Source organism: Alnus glutinosa, chromosome 10 (genome assembly GCF_958979055.1).
Source record: "Alnus glutinosa chromosome 10, dhAlnGlut1.1, whole genome shotgun sequence".
Classification (NCBI taxonomy): Eukaryota; Viridiplantae; Streptophyta; class Magnoliopsida; order Fagales; family Betulaceae; genus Alnus; species Alnus glutinosa.
This window is the reverse complement of record NC_084895.1, coordinates 27,012,238-27,031,690: the sequence shown is the minus strand read 5'-3', so window position 1 is coordinate 27,031,690 and position 19,453 is coordinate 27,012,238. Positions and strand designations below refer to the sequence as shown.

Here is a 19,453-nt window from a genome sequence, read left to right as displayed (position 1 = left end):
ATTTGTTTTTTCTATAAAATTATCATGTGTCTTTTAAATATACGAGAAGTAAATAATTAATTTAAGTTTGTGTGCTGAACAACATTCTAATAGGCATTGTGAGCGGAATTTTTAATTCTAGAAAAATGTTAGATTTATAACATCAATACAACAACTGCATAACAACCCCTCACATGTGGGTGGGTCCTACACACTGGAGTCCACCCTCATGTGAGAGATTGTTATGCAGTTGTGATGCTATAGTGCAATAATTAAATCCCTTAATCTTTGAGTATGAGACTACTTAAACACGCAGAATTTAATTGTATATATATTATAAATTTACATTAACGGTGGATAAGGAGTTTGTCTTCATAATAATAATAATAAATAAATAAATAATCAAAACAAACAAACAAAACTTCCTCTGAGTCTCTTGACCAAGATACGGATTGTTGGACGGTCATCGCAATAGGTTAGCAATGAATATTTGATACGATTGAGTAAAGTTTAAGGATCATCCTTTTAGCCTCTAGAAATTAATTACTTTTAAAATTACTATTCACTCAAAATTTAATAATAATTTCACTTAAAATTTAATAATAATTTAAAACTTACGTCAATTTAAAAGGATAAAAAGACATATGCCAGCATTACTCGATGGGATTAGTTGTGAAATTTGTTGTAAATTTTTCTTTTTAAAATGCATTTGTTGGTATGAATTATTTGTTAATATATTTAAAAGAATGTGTCCCAAAAAGATAGTTCTATCGGTTAGGAATTACGTCACATGAAGTAGAGATCATTAGTTTGAATACTCCATCCTTCTTTTGTGACATGTAAAAAAAATAAAAAAATAAAAAAGAAAAACACTGGGCCAATAGTAGGAAGCAACAGTCAAAAGTTTTCCGTTGAAAATATATCGCAAATTTGAACGATTAATATAACAACCATCCTATCTGTTTGTGTTAGACAGCTGCTGTTTGTAGCAGTCTGTTGGGTTTTTTTGTTGTTTGTATTCTCTGTTTGAGATTTGTTCTGGTATTCACCGGAGGGTTTGTAAACGTTTTGAGTTTGGTTTATAAAAGATTTAATTCATTAAAAAACAAAAAAAAAAAAAAAAAAAAAAAAAAAAAAAAAAACCCATCTGTCATATTCTACCAACGTATCGATCTGAATCCAACTTTACTCTCTGTCTATGTACATATATATATACAACGAATCTGGTATCTATCAGTTCTGTCTCTCTCCTTTTGCCTCTCTCCGAAAAGCCTCTGGGATCCTCCGCCTCTCGATGTAATGCTCAACCAGTCCACATTACATCCAAAACATGTTCTCCGTAATCGTTTTCTATGACTCTTAACTCTAATTCTAACGCCTTTTTTTTTTTTTTTTTTTAGATCTCCGTGTGGGTGTGTTTTGGCTTTGACAAATGTCGAAGGCAGGAGCAATGGATCTCGCGTCAGGTCTGGGTGGGAAGATCGAGAAGAGCGAAGTCCTCTCCGCCGTCGACAAGTATGATGTTTCGCTCACTCTTTGTCTCTCCAGCGTTGTGATTGTGGAGCCTCAAACAAATCTGTTTCTCTGTCTTTCTGAATGATTCTTCAGACTTAAGTTTGATATTACATGTCCGGACAAAACCCAAAAGTTTTATTTTTTATATAACGTCGGATTTTCTATATGACGCCAAACATCATCTTGGTGTATTTTTTTTTTTTTTTTCTCTCTCTTTCTACGTTGAATCTTGGATCTTCTTGCTCTCTCTAAAATGATGATTCAGCTTCGATCTCTGTTTCACTCTTAATTCTTTTTTTCCTGAAAGATGTTTAAGTGTCACTTTGGTTTTGATTTGGGTTGATTAAGCAACAAGAATGAAACTAATCCGGATTATATCAGAAGCCAAGTTCATAATAAAGGTGTTTAAGTATTACTCTGGTTTTGTTTTGGGTTGATTAAGCAACAAAATGAAACTAAATCCGTATTATCAGGTGCCCAATTGATGATTATAGTAAATTTGAGGTTTTTATTTTGTGGGATACTCTGTGGTGGTGATGTTTTTCGTTTATTTTGCTGTTTTTGTAAGGGAATGTTGAGTTTGAGAAAGTCTGTGTGACAGTGAGAAGGTGCAGAGGTGGACCCTAAGGTTAATGCATTGCATTGATTGCAAATGTCATTTTGTGCTGGTGGAATAGAACTGCTATAACCTATAACCACCAACTGCCAAATAATAGTTATCCTTGTGGTACCATGATATTATTTATGGATTAGACTTATGCACAACCCGTAATGTGACCAAGGGGTCAGATTTGTGCCCACAGGTTTTAATAGTCCTGATCCTGAAGTAGCAAGAGATTTATGAAACTGGTTATGTAATTTGTTTGGTGTTAATTGGATTATGCCTAAAAGGGTGAGAGTTATTGATAAATTGGGGAGGTTAGGTGGGACGACATGACATTTTGAAAGTTTAGAGTTTGGCTATCTTATGTTTAATGTCATGATATTTTGAGAAAGCGGAATACATGGAGCTTTAAAGATATAGAAACTTCAGTGGCGAAACTGAAAAAGATTATATTCAACTTCTCTTACACATTCATAGTAGCTCATAATAGTTTTCTTTTTCTTTTCTAGTTTTTCTTACTTTTTGAACCTTTGTTCCCCTTTTTGTTTTGGCATTTTTTCTGGGCTTATTTAGACAAACTTTTGATGAAATCCGAATTTATGGAAATTTGAGCTTTAGTGGATATAAAAACTTGGAGATTTCGTGGCTGCTAGAGGTTTGAATGGTTGTTGTGAGGTTTGATTTCCATTTGTTCTCTCCTTTTTTTCATATTTTACGTGTACAGTGACAACTTGAAGTTCAAGCTCTGTTGGTTTAGAGAATATGAAATTTTGGCAAGGGTACTGATAATCTTAAATAAATAAATGTTACCCGACTAAGGAACAGAGACACATATTGGATTTAATGTATACCGCATTGATTCTAAAGTTAGAATGCTATGCAACATCTGCATAATAGTGGATAATCTAGTTGCTCGCCAAACCTGGTTCTTGGAATGAAGTACCTTAAGAAAACAACAACAAATCACTTAACTTTTTTTTTTGGAGCTGTTATGGAATTAGATGTGAAGCTAAATTCATCTAGTATTGCAAACATGAATTTCTTAAGAACCCAGAATTTACTATTTTTTCCGCTATGTTTAACTAATGAGGTTTGTAATATTATTCATAGTCGACAAAAGGGAGAAAAAGTGCACTAATGCTTTTGCTTAAGGTCTGTTATGAAGCTATTTTGATGTTGGTATGCTGTGTTTTCTAATTTCTTTATTCTCTATTATTAAAGAATTTTGTGTACCATAAGTGGAGCCAGATATTCATTGCCGGCTTTTTTACTTGGAATGTGGCATCATAATGAACTGGGAGCATGTTTCCTTCAATTTTGTAGGACTAACTGATTACATATAAGAACATTAAGCTTCTCATGCCTATAAATGTTAGCATAAGGAAAGCTCCTTTGATACCCTGGTGTGGCATGCATGGTGTGACTTTTCTGTTTTCCTCGACTTATTGTTGGCATGATTGGTTTTTGTGGTAAAAGTTTTGTTTTGGCAATTCAGGTATGAGAAGTATCACGGCTGTTACGGTGGTGATGAGGAAGAGAGAAAAGCTAACTATACTGACATGGTGAGTGCTGTTCTCTTTTTAGCATTCTTTTTAATCGAGAATTAAGATTGTTGTGTATAAAGAATTAACTGTCAATCAGCAGAATGTCCATGCAATGGCAGAGTGTTACTGTCCTTGGAGTTTACTATAATAATCTGTTCAGTATTTGGTTTCTAAATCATGTTATAAGGTGCTCTGGTGAGTAGAATGAGAAAGCCTCGAACTATATGTTGAACATTGTACAAGCCAGCAACATGAATTATTGTAAATTTATATTTGTTTATGAGGTTTTTCCTATGTTGGCAAGGGTGGCTGTTCTTGTACTTGATCTTTTTCCATCTTATTTTTGTTGCTTTATTGGTTGAAATGAGGAACAGTAGAATTTCTATTTGGATGCCAGATCTACTACATGTCTGAAGAATAAAATTGAACTATCTCTTGTGGATTTCAGGTTAATAAATACTATGATCTTGTTACTAGCTTTTATGAGTTTGGATGGGGGGAGTCTTTCCATTTTGCACCGAGGTAGCCTTTGAAGAAATGCAGTATAATTTCTGTTGGCCTACATTGCTGATTATATCTAATCATCTGCATATTTTTGTTCCTAAAGATGGAAAGGGGAGTCTCTTCGAGAGAGCATCAAGCGTCATGAGCACTTCCTTTCTTTACAGTTAGGCCTGAAGCCTGGACAGAAGGTTTGTTCCTTTTGTAAAACATGGGGAAACTAACAATTTAGATATTTACTATTTAAATTTTGACATTTTTTGTTTGGCATAATAGGTGTTGGACGTAGGATGTGGAATTGGTGGACCACTAAGAGAAATTTCTAGATTCAGGTGAATGTCAGTTTATGTATTTAATCTCTTCCACCCCCTCCCCCACCCCTCCCATCTCCTCTCCTTTTAGTTTCTAACATTGATTAAATGAGAGTGTCATGGAGGTCTTGCTTTCAACTTTTTTGTAGTTTCCATTTATGTTCTAGGCGCATTCATATTTGATTGGTTTGTGCTTTATGGTTCTGGATGAATATTGAGTATTATTGAATTGCTAAAGTAATAATGATATCAATTGGTATGGGTTTTAATAGCTGCTAGAATTGTATTTTACATTCCGTATATAAATTGTCAATTTTTACCTTTGAAGAAGCTCTGCTAATAGAATTTTTGGACTGATCCTGCTTGTGCTGGAGTTTTGTGTAATTTAGAAGGTTTTGAAGTTTCTATATTTATTGAACTTTCTCTTGAGGGAAGGACTCTTCAGTAATGTTTGCAATGGTGATTTGTTACAGCTCAACAGCAGTTACAGGGTTGAACAACAATGAATATCAGATATCAAGGGGAAAGGTATATAGTGGTCTCTCACTCAGTGATATAAAAATCAAACGCATCTAGAACAATCATTATTACCTCTTGTTTTTATGTTTTGATTTAGTGTTAGGTAAAACCTGAGTAGTGGTTGTGGGCTATCAAAGAGTCCCACATTACCAGGATTTCACTAACTTGTGAAGTTTATAAGCTATGGGCATCCCTCCTCTCTCAAGGCGTCTTTTGAGGGTGAGTTAAGCACATTGGTATTTGATATGGTATCAAAACAGGTTCCTTGGGTTGTTGGGCGATTTTCCCCCGGTTGTTGTCCATGTGTTTGCTATAATGCCACACGTAAGGGGACATATCAAAGAGTCTCACATTGTCAGGATTTCCTTGACTTGTGAAGTTTATAAACCATGGGCATTCCTCATCTCTTAAGGCCTCTTTAAAGAGTGAGTTAGGCCCATTGGTCTTTGATATGGGTTTTTTTGTTTCTTTTTTAACCTTTTGCCTTTAGCTCCATAGTATTGGATTTTAAGGATTTTTTGCAGTTAGCTTTGGATTTATAACGACTGAAGTGCTGAAATCTCAAAATAGCAATGACACATGCAAGCTTCTATTGCTCCACAGGAATTAAACCGCATTGTTGGAGTGGACAAAACCTGCGATTTTGTGAAGGTTGGATATATTGCAGACCAAGTTCATGTTTATGTTGTGTGAACTCTACTTTTTTTCAAATGCTTTAGCCTTTTTTCTTTTTCTTTTTCTTCTTCTTCTTCTTCTTCTTCTTTTTTTTTTTTTAATCTCACTCTCCTGTAAGTATTTTATATTAATTAGTAATGTTAATTGGAAACAAACCTTATATGATACTATTAAAGGGTTTTTTGGTGATAGATGCCTGATTAATATTGATTCTTGATGATGCAGGCTGACTTCATGAAAATGCCGTTTCCTGACAATACTTTTGATGCAGTGTATGCAATTGAAGCTACTTGTCATGCACCAGATGCAGTATGTATTCCAAATTCTAATAATTAGAACCTTGGCAAATCAACTTCCACTTTTTAGTGTCTTTTTCTTTTCTCTTCGGTTCATACTGGTGTTTAACCTTTGCTTCTGATTTGGACAGTATGGATGCTACAAAGAAATATACAGAGTACTAAAACCTGGCCAATTTTTTGCTGCATATGAGTGGTGCATGACTGATTCTTTCGATCCCAATAACAGAGAACATCAAAAAATAAAGGTAAGATATGCTTGAAGCTTGAAAAAACTGCTTTTTTTTTTTAATTTTTTTGGTGGGATATCATTTCAATGTAACAGAAGTTTCATTGGCACAGGCAGAAATCGAGATTGGTGATGGCCTTCCTGACATCAGGTTGACAGGAAAATGCCTTGAAGCTCTCAAACAAGCAGGTTTTGAGGTGACTGCAAGTCATTGTTCTCTTTTTCTGAATCTCTTTTTATTATTGGCACAAGTTTCAACTTATTTATTTATTCTGCACAAAGGTCATATGGGAGAAAGATCTTACTGTGGACTCACCTGTCCCTTGGTACTTGCCTTTGGATAAAAGTCACTTCTCACTGAGTAGTTTCCGTCTAACTGCTGTTGGGCGTTTCATTACAAAAAACATGGTAAGATTTGTTTCATTGAAATGCTTTCTTATTGTTGTTAGCTCCTGCTTCTACAACACTGTTTGGAAAAGCCATGCTTTTAGGTTGAATGATGTTGCGGCTTCTAGATTTGCAATAATTCATGCTTGTTGACTTGTTGTTCAACTCTGGAAAGGCAGTTGATTAGAGCTGAGTTTTCATTTTGGCAGGTCAAGGCCCTGGAATTTGTGGGACTTGCCCCAAAGGGAAGTCAACGTGTTCAAAACTTTCTAGAGCAGGCTGCTGAAGGGCTAGTTGAAGGTGGAAAGTGAGTATTCCCTCTGTAACACTTATTCGCTCTCAGCTCATTTGAGAACTAAATTTGCTAAATCTTTGATATATCATTCCAGAGCAACATAAAGGTAGTAATTATATTTCATATATGAGCCTCAAACCTGAAATAATGGACCTTCTCTTTTTAGTATTAGAATAGGGAAACTTGAAGCCTCATGCAGAATCTAGAATTACATGGGATCCATCCATGTAGAGTTTCTCTGTTACAGTAATTAGTGCAAGTGGGTGATTTTGAGCTAGTCCTTATTTTCTAATTGCACCCACTCTTACAATGATAAGTTAAAAGAAATGGGTAAATAAAAAAGAGAGGCTTTGAAATTCTTTTCTTAGAGGGGTTGAATCACCATTTTTTTTTTTTTTTTTATATTTCTTTAAGCTCAGTTTTTTCTCTCTCAGTCATTCAGTTGATATGCACATTAGCTACTTACATAATTATATTCCTGTGTCTTTCAGGAAAGAGATTTTCACACCAATGTATTTCTTCTTGGCCCGGAAGCCGCTTTCAGATAATCAGTGACTTGTCATTGTAAACTAATTAACCTGATATCATAGTCATGGAACTTCCCTGGGATTCTGACTGGTTGAAATGTATGTTAGAATTGGGTTTTTACCATGCTAGTTGACTTTGTGATCTTGGTTGCCAATTGAAAGTTGTTTGTCTGTGTTTAGTTTCCTTTGGGTTCATTTGTACACCTCCTTTGGCTTGATCACTGTTGTAGCCTTCTGCTACATTTGGGACTTTTTGGCTCTTTTAATTTATCTAATGAATGAATTTCTTCTCTGCCTTGGCTGGGATTTGTGTGCATGTTTGTTTGTTAGCCTTTTCTTCTTCTTCTTCTTTTTAATCTAATGTATATGATTATATTGCTTTTCGTTTCCGCTCGACTTTGGAAATTTTGATTTTATCCAGCAACATGTTGATAAAGACTTGTTGTACACTTAATGTAATGGGGGGAAATGAAATTTGTTTTGGGGCATTTATGGTGTGCACTACTCATCTTAGACATTGAACAGCTAGAGTACGCTTTCTTTTTTGGGTTCCTACATCAAGAAGATACATCATTATTTACTGGACATAAATTAGCAACAAACCAGTCTACTAAAGTAACTTCTCACATTCTTTTTTTTTTTTTTTTTTTTTTTTTTTTTTTTTTTTTTGACAAGTAAGAAAAATATCATTAAAAAGCGCCGAGCGCAATCAAGTACAACATCTGCTTCTCACATTCTTTAGGAACGCATGTCACTTTATCGGACTAGTTTGTAGCCGTATCTAAAAATCACAGCTAGATAAATTCAACAACCCTCTCTTTTTTGGACAAAGTATTCCTCTAAGTTGGGTTTGAGAAAATACAACCCTCTTTTTCTTGGACAAAGCTTTTCTTTAAATTAGGTTTGAAGTATTTTCTTTAACATAATCTATTAAACTAACATTTGCCCTAAAGCATAGATTTTTACATGCATTTTCAATAAGATTAATAGTGCACGTGATTTTCATTTGCATTAGACCTGCTCATGACAGATGTCAGTTTAATAAACTGGGTCTAAGAAATTCTCTATCAATAGTTTGAACTTCATATTTCCCAATGTATATGAATACTAAATGGAAAATGACTCTTGCACAACAGTTGTGCAAGGTCTTAGAGACATGAGGTAGGTCTCATGTGGTGGGTTCCACCACATGGGTTCCACGTGGGACTCATCCCATGTCTCCAAAGTGGTGCACAACAGTTGTACAACTGTTTAATGAGAGTTGATCAAAAGGTTGGTGGGCGCATATTACTATATCAACGATCGGGATAGACGTGGGAGGGTAGAGTATATAATATTACTCAATTTTCTATTGAACCGACAAGAGGATTAAGAAATACATGGTAGACCGTTTCAGCAAAATTAAAATATTATTAGCCCTATTTTGTATTGGTTATCTTGTTACAGCCAACCCATTATGACAAAGCACCAAACTGTACGTGAGAGTTTTATGTGACACATGTGAATTAGTTAATGTCTCCGGCCCATTCATTGTCGGACAAGGTTTTTTTAATAAATCGGAATCAAAGAAATTTTGAAATTTCTCCTCCCTTTTTTTATTATATTCACATTTATTTTTAAAACATGTGGTTTACATTTACATTCACGTATTTTAACGACAGATGTCAATTTAATAGACCAATTTAGAGAAAAAAATTTATCATTCATTAGTCAATTAGGTCACTCAAATAAAAATTAAGGAAAACTTTAATTATCCATCTCGAATTGTTATAGCTTTTGCAATGTCGCCTCCAAAGTTCAGAAGTTTGCAATGTGGATGTCCGACGTATTAACTCCTTTTAACATTTAAAAAAATACAAATACATCTTTAATTTAAAAAATGGAAAAAGTATACATAATCCCCTAAAACCTTCATTGTCAATGTCCCACAAACTATCAATTGTGCTAATGTCGCCCCTACCAACAAAATTTTTTGTTCCCTAACTCCTGCCCATAGGAGTTTTTCGTTCCGTCCATAAATACAACTAGTTGTTATGTGCTTTTTTTTTCTTTTTTTTTTTCTTTTTCTCATTTTTCCCCTAATTGAGTAAGGAATAGGGTTATAGGGGAGGATCTTTTCCACTCCTAATCGGAATGGAAGAAGAAGTGGATGATCTTTAAAAAGAAAATAGGGCAGGCTGCCTAACAAGTAACAACAAACCCAAAACGAAATAAAAGAAGTGCGATAGTACAAACAAATGGTAGAAAATGAGTCAAACAAGTAACCCGATCATCTCAAGGGGCTACTCGAAGTGGTTACAGAAGCAAAGATTAAGACGAACCTATCTAAACTCCGACTTAGAACAAGCAACAACCACTAGAAAGAAGTTGGAGACAAATATGCATAGTCATAGTCCGAAGTAGGGATATTTTGAAAATTTTGATAGGATTTAAAAGAAAATTTTAACGGATGGTTGAAATTAAAAAAATTTAAAGTTGGATAACCTAAATTGTCATTTTTTAAAGTTTTGATATATATATATTAGAATAATGAAAAATCAAGGGTTATAAAAGAAGTTTTTTAAGACTAAATGTAGGAAAAAAAAATTAAAAATAATAATAAAATAAAAATAATAAAAAAGAAAAAGTCAAACAACGGTTAACTTAGTCCTCGAAGACTTCAGGGTTTAAAAAAAAGTCGACGCAAATTTTCTTTTTTGGCCAAGGAAAAAGGACGAATTTGAAGAAAAAGACCAAAAGTATTAGAATATGCGTGAGGAAATAAGGCAAAGGAGCCATTGAATATAGCCTGTTTGGCGACTTGGCGGACACAAAAAGCTATGGCATTTGATTTTTTATAGGTTTTCTATATTTGTTTATTTGCCAATGAACAGAATCAATTCTCCAGCCACAAAATAGCATAACCTCCCAAAACACCAATACCATTCACAATAATAATAATAATAATAAAAAACACCACTTAAAAAGTTTTATCAAATCAATCATATTAAAGCAGGAACGGAGCCATAAGTTCTTATAGGCAAGGGTCAGGAATTAAAAAAATTTGTTGGTAAGAACCAGTAGGCTAAATTTATATTTTTTTGTTGGTAAGAACCAGTAGGCTAAATTTATATTTTTTACCTAAATTTTTTCTTTATGTTTTGGAATTAAGGGGGTCATGGCCTATATATACCGCCCCCCTAAATCCGTCCTTGTATCAAAGAATTTGTCGTGACAACCCATTTGGCTTCATGTAATATCACAATTTTTTATGATCTAATTAAGTTCTATTTGCACATGCCCATGTGGGCCATGTCAATATTATAGGCCTAAAACACCTCTCCAACAATAATGGCCTAGTTTTGATACCAAAGTGTGTGTGTTTAAAATCATCTCTCAAGTATACTCTTGAGGAATTGGTCAATGAAGTCTTTATGTAATAAAGTTGTGGGATGGATGTGAAATTGGAAGAGATGTATTTGAAGTCAGAAAAAAAATATAAGGATTATGTTTGTTAACATATTTTGGTTTTTGTTTGAAGAAGTGTCGTAACGTTGTATAAAGGTGTAAACAATTTGGAATGATTTGTGTTTCGAGAACGGAAAACAAATATTAATTTAACAAACATGACCGAGTTAATCGTCAAAATTGAAAATGTCTCACGTAAAAACTAAAGAGTAAGCTAGGGTTCGTTTGGGTTTGTAATTTCAAAAAATGTGAGAAATTTAAAACGTGCGATTAGTTGAGTGTTTGGTAAAATTAATCGCAGTTTAACTTTTAAAATAGTGTATTTTTAAAAATACAAGCCATTTTTTGCAATTTAAAAACACAATTTTTTTTTTTTTACAATTTCAAACTACAATTTTTTAAAAAACGCACTATCAAACAATATACTATGTAGTTTACGATCACACTTTTGACACGAAAATCGGACCTAAATTGATTTTTTTTCCTTAATTTAAACCACACTCTTTAATGAATATATGTCATATTAGTTTTAGCAATATATCAAAAGTATATATATATATATATATATATATATATATATATCTCAATTCATGGCTTCATTAGAAAATTTTTGGAAGGGTGACAGAAACAGACAAATCTCTCTTGGGAAATATACTTTCGAAAATGAAACATGAAACATGGAAAAATAAAAAGAAAAAAGAAAAAAGAATATATATATTGTGTAAAACATTAAACATCTTCTTTCTATTTTCTGCTAAAAATCAAACAGAATAAAGAATGTATTCTGTAGTAGTTTCAGCAGCCTTGGGACCGCAATATCGCATCTGGGTTGACTCCTGGCTCCTGTCACCAGAGGCGGCATCGCCTCCATGTGGGTGGTGGTGGTGGTTGTCGTCGGAGGCAGCCGGAGGGTGGTAGTACATGCGGCCAGTTTGCGGGCAGTGAGAATGAAATCTTGCCGCTATTCTGACACCGGCATCTAACAGCTCCACAATCTTCCCCATGATGAAACCAACCTAAATGAATCCCCTCCTGAATATAACCCCGGCCCTTTTTTTCTCTTTTTCTTGGGGGAGAAAGAAAAAGAGATAGAGAAGGGAGAAGAAAATGGATTCCCACCTGCTATAATAACCCTTTTTCTCTTTTTCTTTTTTCTTGAAGGAGAAAGAAAAAGAGAGAGAGAGAGAGAGAGAGAAAGGAGAAGAAAATGAACAGCAAAGCTAGAAGACGTCCCAAATGGCGTCCATGAGGATGTGTTGTATATATAGCTGGCTTTTCTCTGCCAACCTTCTTTTTGTTGATTCCTTTCACATTCTGAATAGTAGTATTGGAATAGTTAATTAAGATGGCAAAATGAATTTACTTTTTTGCCCTCATATTTTCTTTTTCTTTTATTATTTTTTTAAAATTTAAAATTTTCTTTTTAAATTTTTTTTGCTATGTTGGTATTGTTTTTCTAACAAATTTTTGGGGTTTGTAGAGAATTCATACAAATCAACCTTTAAAAATTGCAGGTGTTCTTTAAGCTACTAAAAAAAAATGTGAGAAGCATAGACAATTAAAAAAACATGTGTTTCTCACAAAAGGGACACGTGTCCTATTAGAATTTGGTTTGTAAGAAATTTATTGGTTACAAATTTCTTACAAACTGGCTTGTAAAAAGTTTCATCCAAACTAACCTTAAAAAGTGACACGTGTTTTCAGCATTTGAGAATTACATTTTTTTTTTAACAGCACGTGTTTCTCACATATTTTTTCAATAGCTTAAATGACACATATCCTACAAACCAGTTGGTAGAAAATTTATGTTTTGTTTTTCTTACTTCCTCCAATCATCTCGAGTAATATTACATGTCATTCTTGTGTCCCTTAAAAAATGATGTACATTTTAAAATCACCATTGAATTTGTGATAAATTACTATTAAATTTTAATCTAATAATGATTTTAAAAGTCATATCATTTTTAGAAAAACATAAAAATAACATTTAGAATTACTCGATCCTCCATGCCAGCACTTATCTTCTAAAACTTAAAACTTAAAAAAAAAAAAAAAAAAAAAAGAAGAAAAAAAAAAGGAGGAGAAAAAAATAATAAGAATTTAAATATTCCTTCCTTCACACTTTACCTTCCAAAAACGAAAATGAGGAAAAAAAAAATGAAATAAAATATTGTTTATGTTTCCGAATCTTAAGAAGGTATAAATCCTAAGGATATGTCTGGGTAACTCAATTTAATAAGGAGACGTCCCAAATGCCATAAAGTGGTCGGCATTTTTTGACAATTGTGCCCCCGATTGTTCTCGAAAACACGTTATTGTCCTTGAGCTTGTTTCCACCCAAGATTCAAAAAGTCTGTGTTTACATTTATGTCTTATTATTTTCTTAGTCAAACATGGTAGAAAGGGCAAAGAAAAGTCTACTTTTCTACTGTGGGTTCCGGATTGTAATTTTGTAAATAAAAAAAAAAATTGTGATTTTAAAATTAAATTGTTAAAAATAAATCGTTTGAGTACCGTATTTTTAAAAAATTACTATTTGAAAACGTAAACAAAGAGAAGCTTTTTTAAAAGCATAAAATTTTAAAGGCTAACTTACGATTTTAAATGCCAAATACTTAATCGCGTTTTTAAAAGTCACTTTTTCAAATCCTACTCTTTAAAATCGCAAACTCAAACGAATCTAAAACACATTAACCATAATCCCCACCAATTCGAATAGCAGAATTTGCTGGGACACAGATTTTCTCCGACCCTATGCTAGTCGAGAAAGAATTTTTGAACAAATTAGTTCATTTTTTATTTTTATTTTTTTGACATGTCTACACAAGAGGGGAATGAGAGATTCGAACTAGTGACCTCTGCTTCATGAGGCATGGTCCCCAGCCGATTGAGCTACCCTTCGAGGACGAACAAATTCATAACATTAAAATAAATAAAATTAATTAATTAATTAAAAAAAAAAAAAGAAAAAAAAAAGAAAGAAAAAGTACTTCTTTTTCAGTAACACAAAAAATCCACTGATCAGAAACATAACTGGACTGAGGACTCGTTCTTCCATGCGTTGGCTCTCATGTGCTTGGGATGCTCTGCTCCAGCTCGATCCTTTACTGCCTCTCTCGTCTTCTGGGCCTTTACATATCTTGTTATAAATTGACATTAATGTGAAAATTACCTTTGTGCTTGAATTCTAACAAGTTGAGCCATATTTGTTTTTTTTTTTTTTTTTTTTGGTAATGTCATACAACACACTTATATCTCACTTTGTTGATGTAGCATTGTTAATCAGTCCTTATATATTTATTTATTTATAAGGAAAAATTACATTTTAGGATCCCAAATTATCACATGTTTTGCGATTAGCCTTACAAACTGTCAATACTTCGATTCCAGCCTCCAAATTACCAAAACTTTTGAAAAAAATACCCAATTTGACAAAATATCTCCATATTACTCTTGCCCGTGTCATTTTTCAACTAAAAAATAATATTTAAAAAAAAAATTACAAAAGTAAATTAAAAAAAACCATAAATTTTATTTAAAAAAATAATGAAAATGGGGCGGCCTGCGAGTGGCTTTCGAGCCACCCCAAATGGATTTTAGGGAGCCACCCATAGGGGTTGGGGGGTGGCTCGCAGGCCAACCCCCTCCCAATGACAACCACCCCAAACACCCTCTTTTTTATTTTTATTTTTTTTTAAAAAAATATATATAATTTTAGTATTTTTTAGTTTTTAATTTTTTATTATTTTTTAATTGAAAAATGACACATGACAAGGATAATATTGAGATATTTCCCTAAATGAGGCATTTTTTTAAGGCTTTGGTAGTTTTGAGGCGAGAGTCAGAGTGTTGACAGTTATGTGAGGCTAATTGCAAAACGAGTGGTAATTTGGAAAGTTAAAATGTAATTTTTCCTATTTTTAACATCGACTAATTTGTAGTGCCACATCAATAAATATAAATAAAAGTATAGTGTATAAAATTTCTCTATTTTTTTTTCTCCCTTTTTTGTTAGAGAAAATGAGAAATGCTATAAGCTATTTATCATAACCCATCCCATTAGGTTGGCATAATAATGCTCAGTTTGAGTTTTTTTTAGTAAGGGTGATGTGGCAGGGTTGATTAGACATTACTACGTTAGCATATTAGAATGATGGTTCAGATATGATTTTTCATTACCTAAATATATAACATTTCACCATCTTATTTTATCTTTTTAAAAATAAACAATACTTTAAAGCTAGTGAAGGATCATCTTGCCACATAGATAAGATGGTGAAAAGTTGTATATTTAAATGGTGGAAAATCATATTTCATGATGGCTAGATGGGGTATATAAGTAAATAGTATATTTAAAATGGTTATATAAAATTAAGTTGTTGGGCGACAGTGTGAAGCGCCTGTGGCCTAATGGATAAGGCGTCTGACTTCTAATCAGACGATTGTGGGTTCGAGTCCCACCAGGCGTGTTCTTGTTTTCATGACCAACTTTTTGGGCCGTTGTTTGGGCCTGGTTTTATAGCCCAAGCACGCCACACGACCCATTTATAGCCCAAATCTATCATCTAAACCGGTCCAGTAGTACTTGTACGTTAATGTACGCCTTAAGCGCACTCTCTATCCTCAAATCCGTTCACATCACCAACCCGCGCACATCATCGTCTCCCACAAAATCCCAACCACCAACACTCCCCCCAAACTCGGCCTTATCCTCCATCCCCCGGCGCAATGGAGCCCGGGACACTTGCTCTCGCTAACCTACGCTCGTCCACACCCTATTCGACAAAATTCCTCAGAGACCATACGCACATACAAACGCAAGAACTACCAAAATTTTTTGTCCAATTATCTAAACGGAGCTCCAAACCCGCCTCAGACTGGCTGCAGAAAGACCCGAGGAAGGACCTGTCTCGGATTCTTAGAACCGATGCTGCGGTGAAGGGCATTGTGAGGAAAGCCAACTCAAGAAAGTACAAACAGCTGTGGCCTAAGGCTGTTCTGGAGGCCCTGGATGAGGCTATCAGAGAGAATCAGTGGGAAAATGCTCTCAAGGTTAGTGGGTTTTTGTTTTTCTTTTGAAAAAGTTGTAAATTTTTTAGTTGCTTTTTCTTTGGGCACATGTTAGGTGGGTTTTCTTGGTTGTTTTGGTGGGTTTGTGTGTGGTTTGGCTTCTGGGTATGTTAAAGTAATAATCTTGTCTCTCTGTTTGTTTCCTGGGGTAATGTGGAATGATAAAAAGAGAAGTACAGATATTATGTCTTAATTAGTTTGCTGACATTTTTTTGACAAAGTAGTGACAAGCTATTGAAGTATTTTATTCTTTTTGATTCTTCAAGTAGTGTATTTTCTATGCTTTCTTTGTTGTCCTGTTTTTTTTCCCCTTAGAGTTGATATTTGAGTTATTTGGAGCTTTCAAATTTACCTTAAACACAAATCAGAGAATCTGCTAGAATACTTTTTGGAATCTGTATTAGTAGGGTGAGTTAACAAGCACAGTTGTCAACAAGAATTTTTGAACATGAAGATTCAAGTTAAAAATTTAGAGAAGAACATATGGAACTCTATTACCGTTGAATGTCTGGAGTATGTTATAATAATATTTTTTTTAAGTCTAAATGCGAAAGTTCAACCCTCAAAGAGTCTTTTCCCTTGTTCAGTTCATCTTTTCTTACATCCACCGTCTCCATGCAAAATTTGGAGTGCGAGTCCCATATATTGTGGGACTTCCTGAAGTTTCCAATTATTTCTGAAAGCTAAACTCTTTATCATAGGTTTTTGGATTGCTTCGCAAACAACAATGGTACGAGGCAAGGTGCCAAACATACACGAAGTTGTTGATGATGCTTGGAAAGTGTAGGCAACCTGAGCAGGCCAGTTTGCTTTTTGAGATTATGTTGTCTGAAGGGCTCAGACCAACTGTTGATGTCTACACTGCTCTTGTAAGTGCTTACGGGCAAAGTGGCCTTCTTGACAAGGCTTTATGTACTCTCGATGACATGAAATCGGTCTCTGACTGCAAACCAGATGTATATACATATTCTATTCTTATTAATTGTTGCTCTAAATCTCGTCATTTCGATCTGATTGGACGGATTCGTGCTGAGATGTCATATCTAGGGATCAAATGCAGCACTGTGACATACAACACTATTATTGACGGATATGGTAAAGCGGAAATGTTTGACCTAATGGAGAACACGCTGACGGATATGATTGAAAGTGGAAGCTGCCTTCCTGATGTTTTCACATTGAATACTTTTGTTGGGGCTTATGGGAAATCGGGGCAGATCGAGAAACTGGAGAAGTGGTATAATGAATTCCAGCTAATGGGAATACGGCCAGACATTAAGACATTTAATATCCTGATCAAAGCATATGGAAAAGCGGGCATGTATGAGAAGATGAGCTCCGTTATGGATTATATGAAGAAATGGTCTTTCTCTCCAACAATTGTTACTTTTAATACAGTGATTGAGTTGTTCGGAAAGGCTGGAAATATTAAGAAGATGGATGAATACTTCAAGAAAATGAAGCATCAAGGAATGAAGCCCAACTCTATTACCTACTGCTCTCTTGTTAGTGCTTACAGTAAAGTTGGACATATAACAAAAGTTGATTCAATTTTGAGGCAAGTAGAGAATTCTGATGTAATACTAGATACCCCTTTTTTTAACTGCATTATCAGTGCATATGGTCAGGCTGGGGATGTGAGAAAGATGAGTGAGTTGTTCTTGGAAATGAAAGAGAGAGCTTGCAAACCTGATAGCATCACCTTTGCTACCATGATCCAAGCCTACAATGCACAAGGCATGCCTGAGGCTGCTGAAAATCTGGAGAAGATGATTGCAACCAAAGAGATTTCTGGTATCTCACCATGCCTTATACTTTCTAATAATTCTATCATTTTGCTTCTCTCAAAGAATCGCTTGCCAAACTGCTTACCTTTTTTACTTCTCAAAGGTAACAATCTTACTTTCTTTGTATTTTACCGACTCTCCTTGAGCACCAATGACAATCGGTTTTGGGTTTTTGTTGGGAGGGGCTCAATATTCAAAGAACTGCTTCAGATTCAATCCTGGAAATACTATCTTAATTACCACCTTCAGTATTGTTCAGTTTTGTTGAATTTATTCTCATACAATCTTATTGTATTCTCAGGCACAAGGTTGATCGGATGCTAGCATGATATATATTTTTTTTTGGAAGAGCAACCCTCACAGATGGACAGGTCAAATGTCCAAAGGTGGTTGGATGTCGGAAAGAATTATTGCTTCCTTTTAACCGCCATCATAGCGGGTATTTATATTAGCTTTTATTCCCTCTCTTGTTAGCTATCTTGTACATTACACTTACTGACATGCTATTTTCCATAGTGCCTTAAAGCAAAACACTTCTATTAATTCAAATTTTTGGACCTGTTATGTTATATTTGGGAAATTGTGCACCTCATTCATACGGTCCAACATGGCCCTATGGACTGGCTGTTTTGATATGCATCTGTCCTTTATGCTCTTATCATCAATAACTTCTTACCTAGTTTCTTATCTACTGACACATCAATGTTTTTCAAGTGATCTATCATAGACGATTCAGGATAGACAACCATTGTTACTCGAATATTTTGTTTGGAATTTTTTTTTACTGTCACATTATCTCAATTGTATGACAATCGTATAGCAATCTACTAAATAACATTTCTCTTTCTTCATTCATATCTCCCCAAATAGACTTCATATCTAACACAATCTTCATTTCATTATGCAGAGGTATCAATGCATATGTAATCACTGTAGTTTAATGGTGGAGGTAAAGTTGACAGTGAACACCTGGTGGAAATTTCAGGGTTTGGGGGAAGGGGAAGTATCTTCTGAGTAACCTCTTTCAATGGGGGAACCGAAACATGAACTGAAGGGTAGCTTATATATGTGTGTGAAAGGAGTAAGCAGCAAGATGAGAGGGATAGAACTTGGAAGGCATAGAAGTGATTCAAGTGAATGCACTTGTGACCATGTGGCTGCATCAACAGTTACAAGAATCGAGAAAATTTGTTGGGGACAATTTGCTGCCTGGCACCAGTGAGAGATGATTTAGTCTGAGGTTGAAGGTACTGCCAATGTAACAGTGAGACTTAAAAAGATCATTCAGGTTGTTGCTACGAGACCTGTAATAACACTAATTAAGCCCGAGTGATGGGTAGTGCATACAAAATTTGTCTTGCCAACCCCAACTGTTTGAAAAGAGATTTTTTGAACAGTTCATTGCCCCAAAATTAGGGTTCGTAATTTTTTATACGATCTGCGAACCTAATACAGAATTAGGTTATTAAAAACTCGTAATTTTTATATAAAAATCACCATTGAATTTTTTAAATTAAATGGGTTAGCTTATTATTGACCTATGTAGTCTTATACTCGTGTCTTGACACACAACATTTAAGGTTGACAATTTTTTATACAATACGCAAAAATCCAATATGAATCTAATACGAAATTTACGAATTAGGGTTGAGGGGTTTGACTCATTTAATTAAATAGACTAAGTATGGTTGACCTATAAAGTTTTATATTCATGTCTCGACGCAATTCGAAATCAAACATGCAAGCACAATTTGTCACTCTAACAAG

General features: G+C 34.4%; 2 protein-coding genes and 1 non-coding gene across 4 annotated transcripts; all 3 read left to right on the top strand.

Moving 5' to 3' along the window:
* The first annotated feature begins 1,115 nt into the window (after positions 1 to 1,115).
* Positions 1,116 to 7,674, top strand: LOC133880295 (cycloartenol-C-24-methyltransferase). Its single transcript, XM_062319229.1, has 14 exons — positions 1,116 to 1,275; positions 1,380 to 1,494; positions 3,594 to 3,660; positions 4,091 to 4,164; positions 4,250 to 4,334; positions 4,420 to 4,475; positions 4,928 to 4,982; positions 5,577 to 5,624; positions 5,874 to 5,957; positions 6,076 to 6,192; positions 6,287 to 6,370; positions 6,456 to 6,581; positions 6,770 to 6,867; positions 7,347 to 7,674. The coding sequence occupies exons 2-14, from the start codon at positions 1,412 to 1,414 to the stop codon at positions 7,408 to 7,410; spliced, it is 1,041 nt and encodes a 346-aa protein (XP_062175213.1). The 5' UTR covers positions 1,116 to 1,275; positions 1,380 to 1,411; the 3' UTR covers positions 7,411 to 7,674.
* A 7,551-nt stretch (positions 7,675 to 15,225) lies between these two features.
* Positions 15,226 to 15,298, top strand: TRNAR-UCU (transfer RNA arginine (anticodon UCU)). The gene has a single exon. It is a non-coding gene; the product is annotated as a tRNA-Arg (tRNA).
* A 144-nt stretch (positions 15,299 to 15,442) lies between these two features.
* On the top strand, positions 15,443 to 19,219 carry LOC133878842 (pentatricopeptide repeat-containing protein At3g53170). 2 transcript variants are annotated; one of them, XM_062317388.1, is made up of 4 exons: positions 15,443 to 15,881; positions 16,601 to 17,693; positions 17,988 to 18,125; positions 18,594 to 19,219. In XM_062317388.1, the coding sequence occupies exons 1-3, from the start codon at positions 15,558 to 15,560 to the stop codon at positions 18,008 to 18,010; spliced, it is 1,440 nt and encodes a 479-aa protein (XP_062173372.1). In that variant the 5' UTR covers positions 15,443 to 15,557; the 3' UTR covers positions 18,011 to 18,125; positions 18,594 to 19,219. The 2 variants fall into 2 exon arrangements, with proteins under 2 accessions (XP_062173372.1, XP_062173371.1); XM_062317387.1 differs by having other exon boundaries at positions 16,601 to 17,789.
* Positions 19,220 to 19,453: the final 234 nt, after the last annotated feature.

Bases quoted from the DNA above. Each gene is read 5' to 3' on its own strand.
- LOC133880295 (XM_062319229.1), top strand. From the start codon at position 1,412: ATGTCGAAGGCAGGAGCAATGGATCTCGCGTCAGGTCTGGGTGGGAAG. The intron at 4,983-5,576 runs GTATATAGTGGT...ATTGCTCCACAG, and splicing joins ATCAGATATCAAGGGGAAAG to GAATTAAACCGCATTGTTGG. The intron at 6,371-6,455 runs GTGACTGCAAGT...TTCTGCACAAAG, and splicing joins TCAAACAAGCAGGTTTTGAG to GTCATATGGGAGAAAGATCT.
- LOC133878842 (XM_062317387.1), top strand. From the start codon at position 15,558: ATGGAGCCCGGGACACTTGCTCTCGCTAACCTACGCTCGTCCACACCC. The intron at 15,882-16,600 runs GTTAGTGGGTTT...TCTTTATCATAG, and splicing joins AGTGGGAAAATGCTCTCAAG to GTTTTTGGATTGCTTCGCAA. The intron at 17,790-17,987 runs GTAACAATCTTA...TTGTATTCTCAG, and splicing joins ACCTTTTTTACTTCTCAAAG to GCACAAGGTTGATCGGATGC.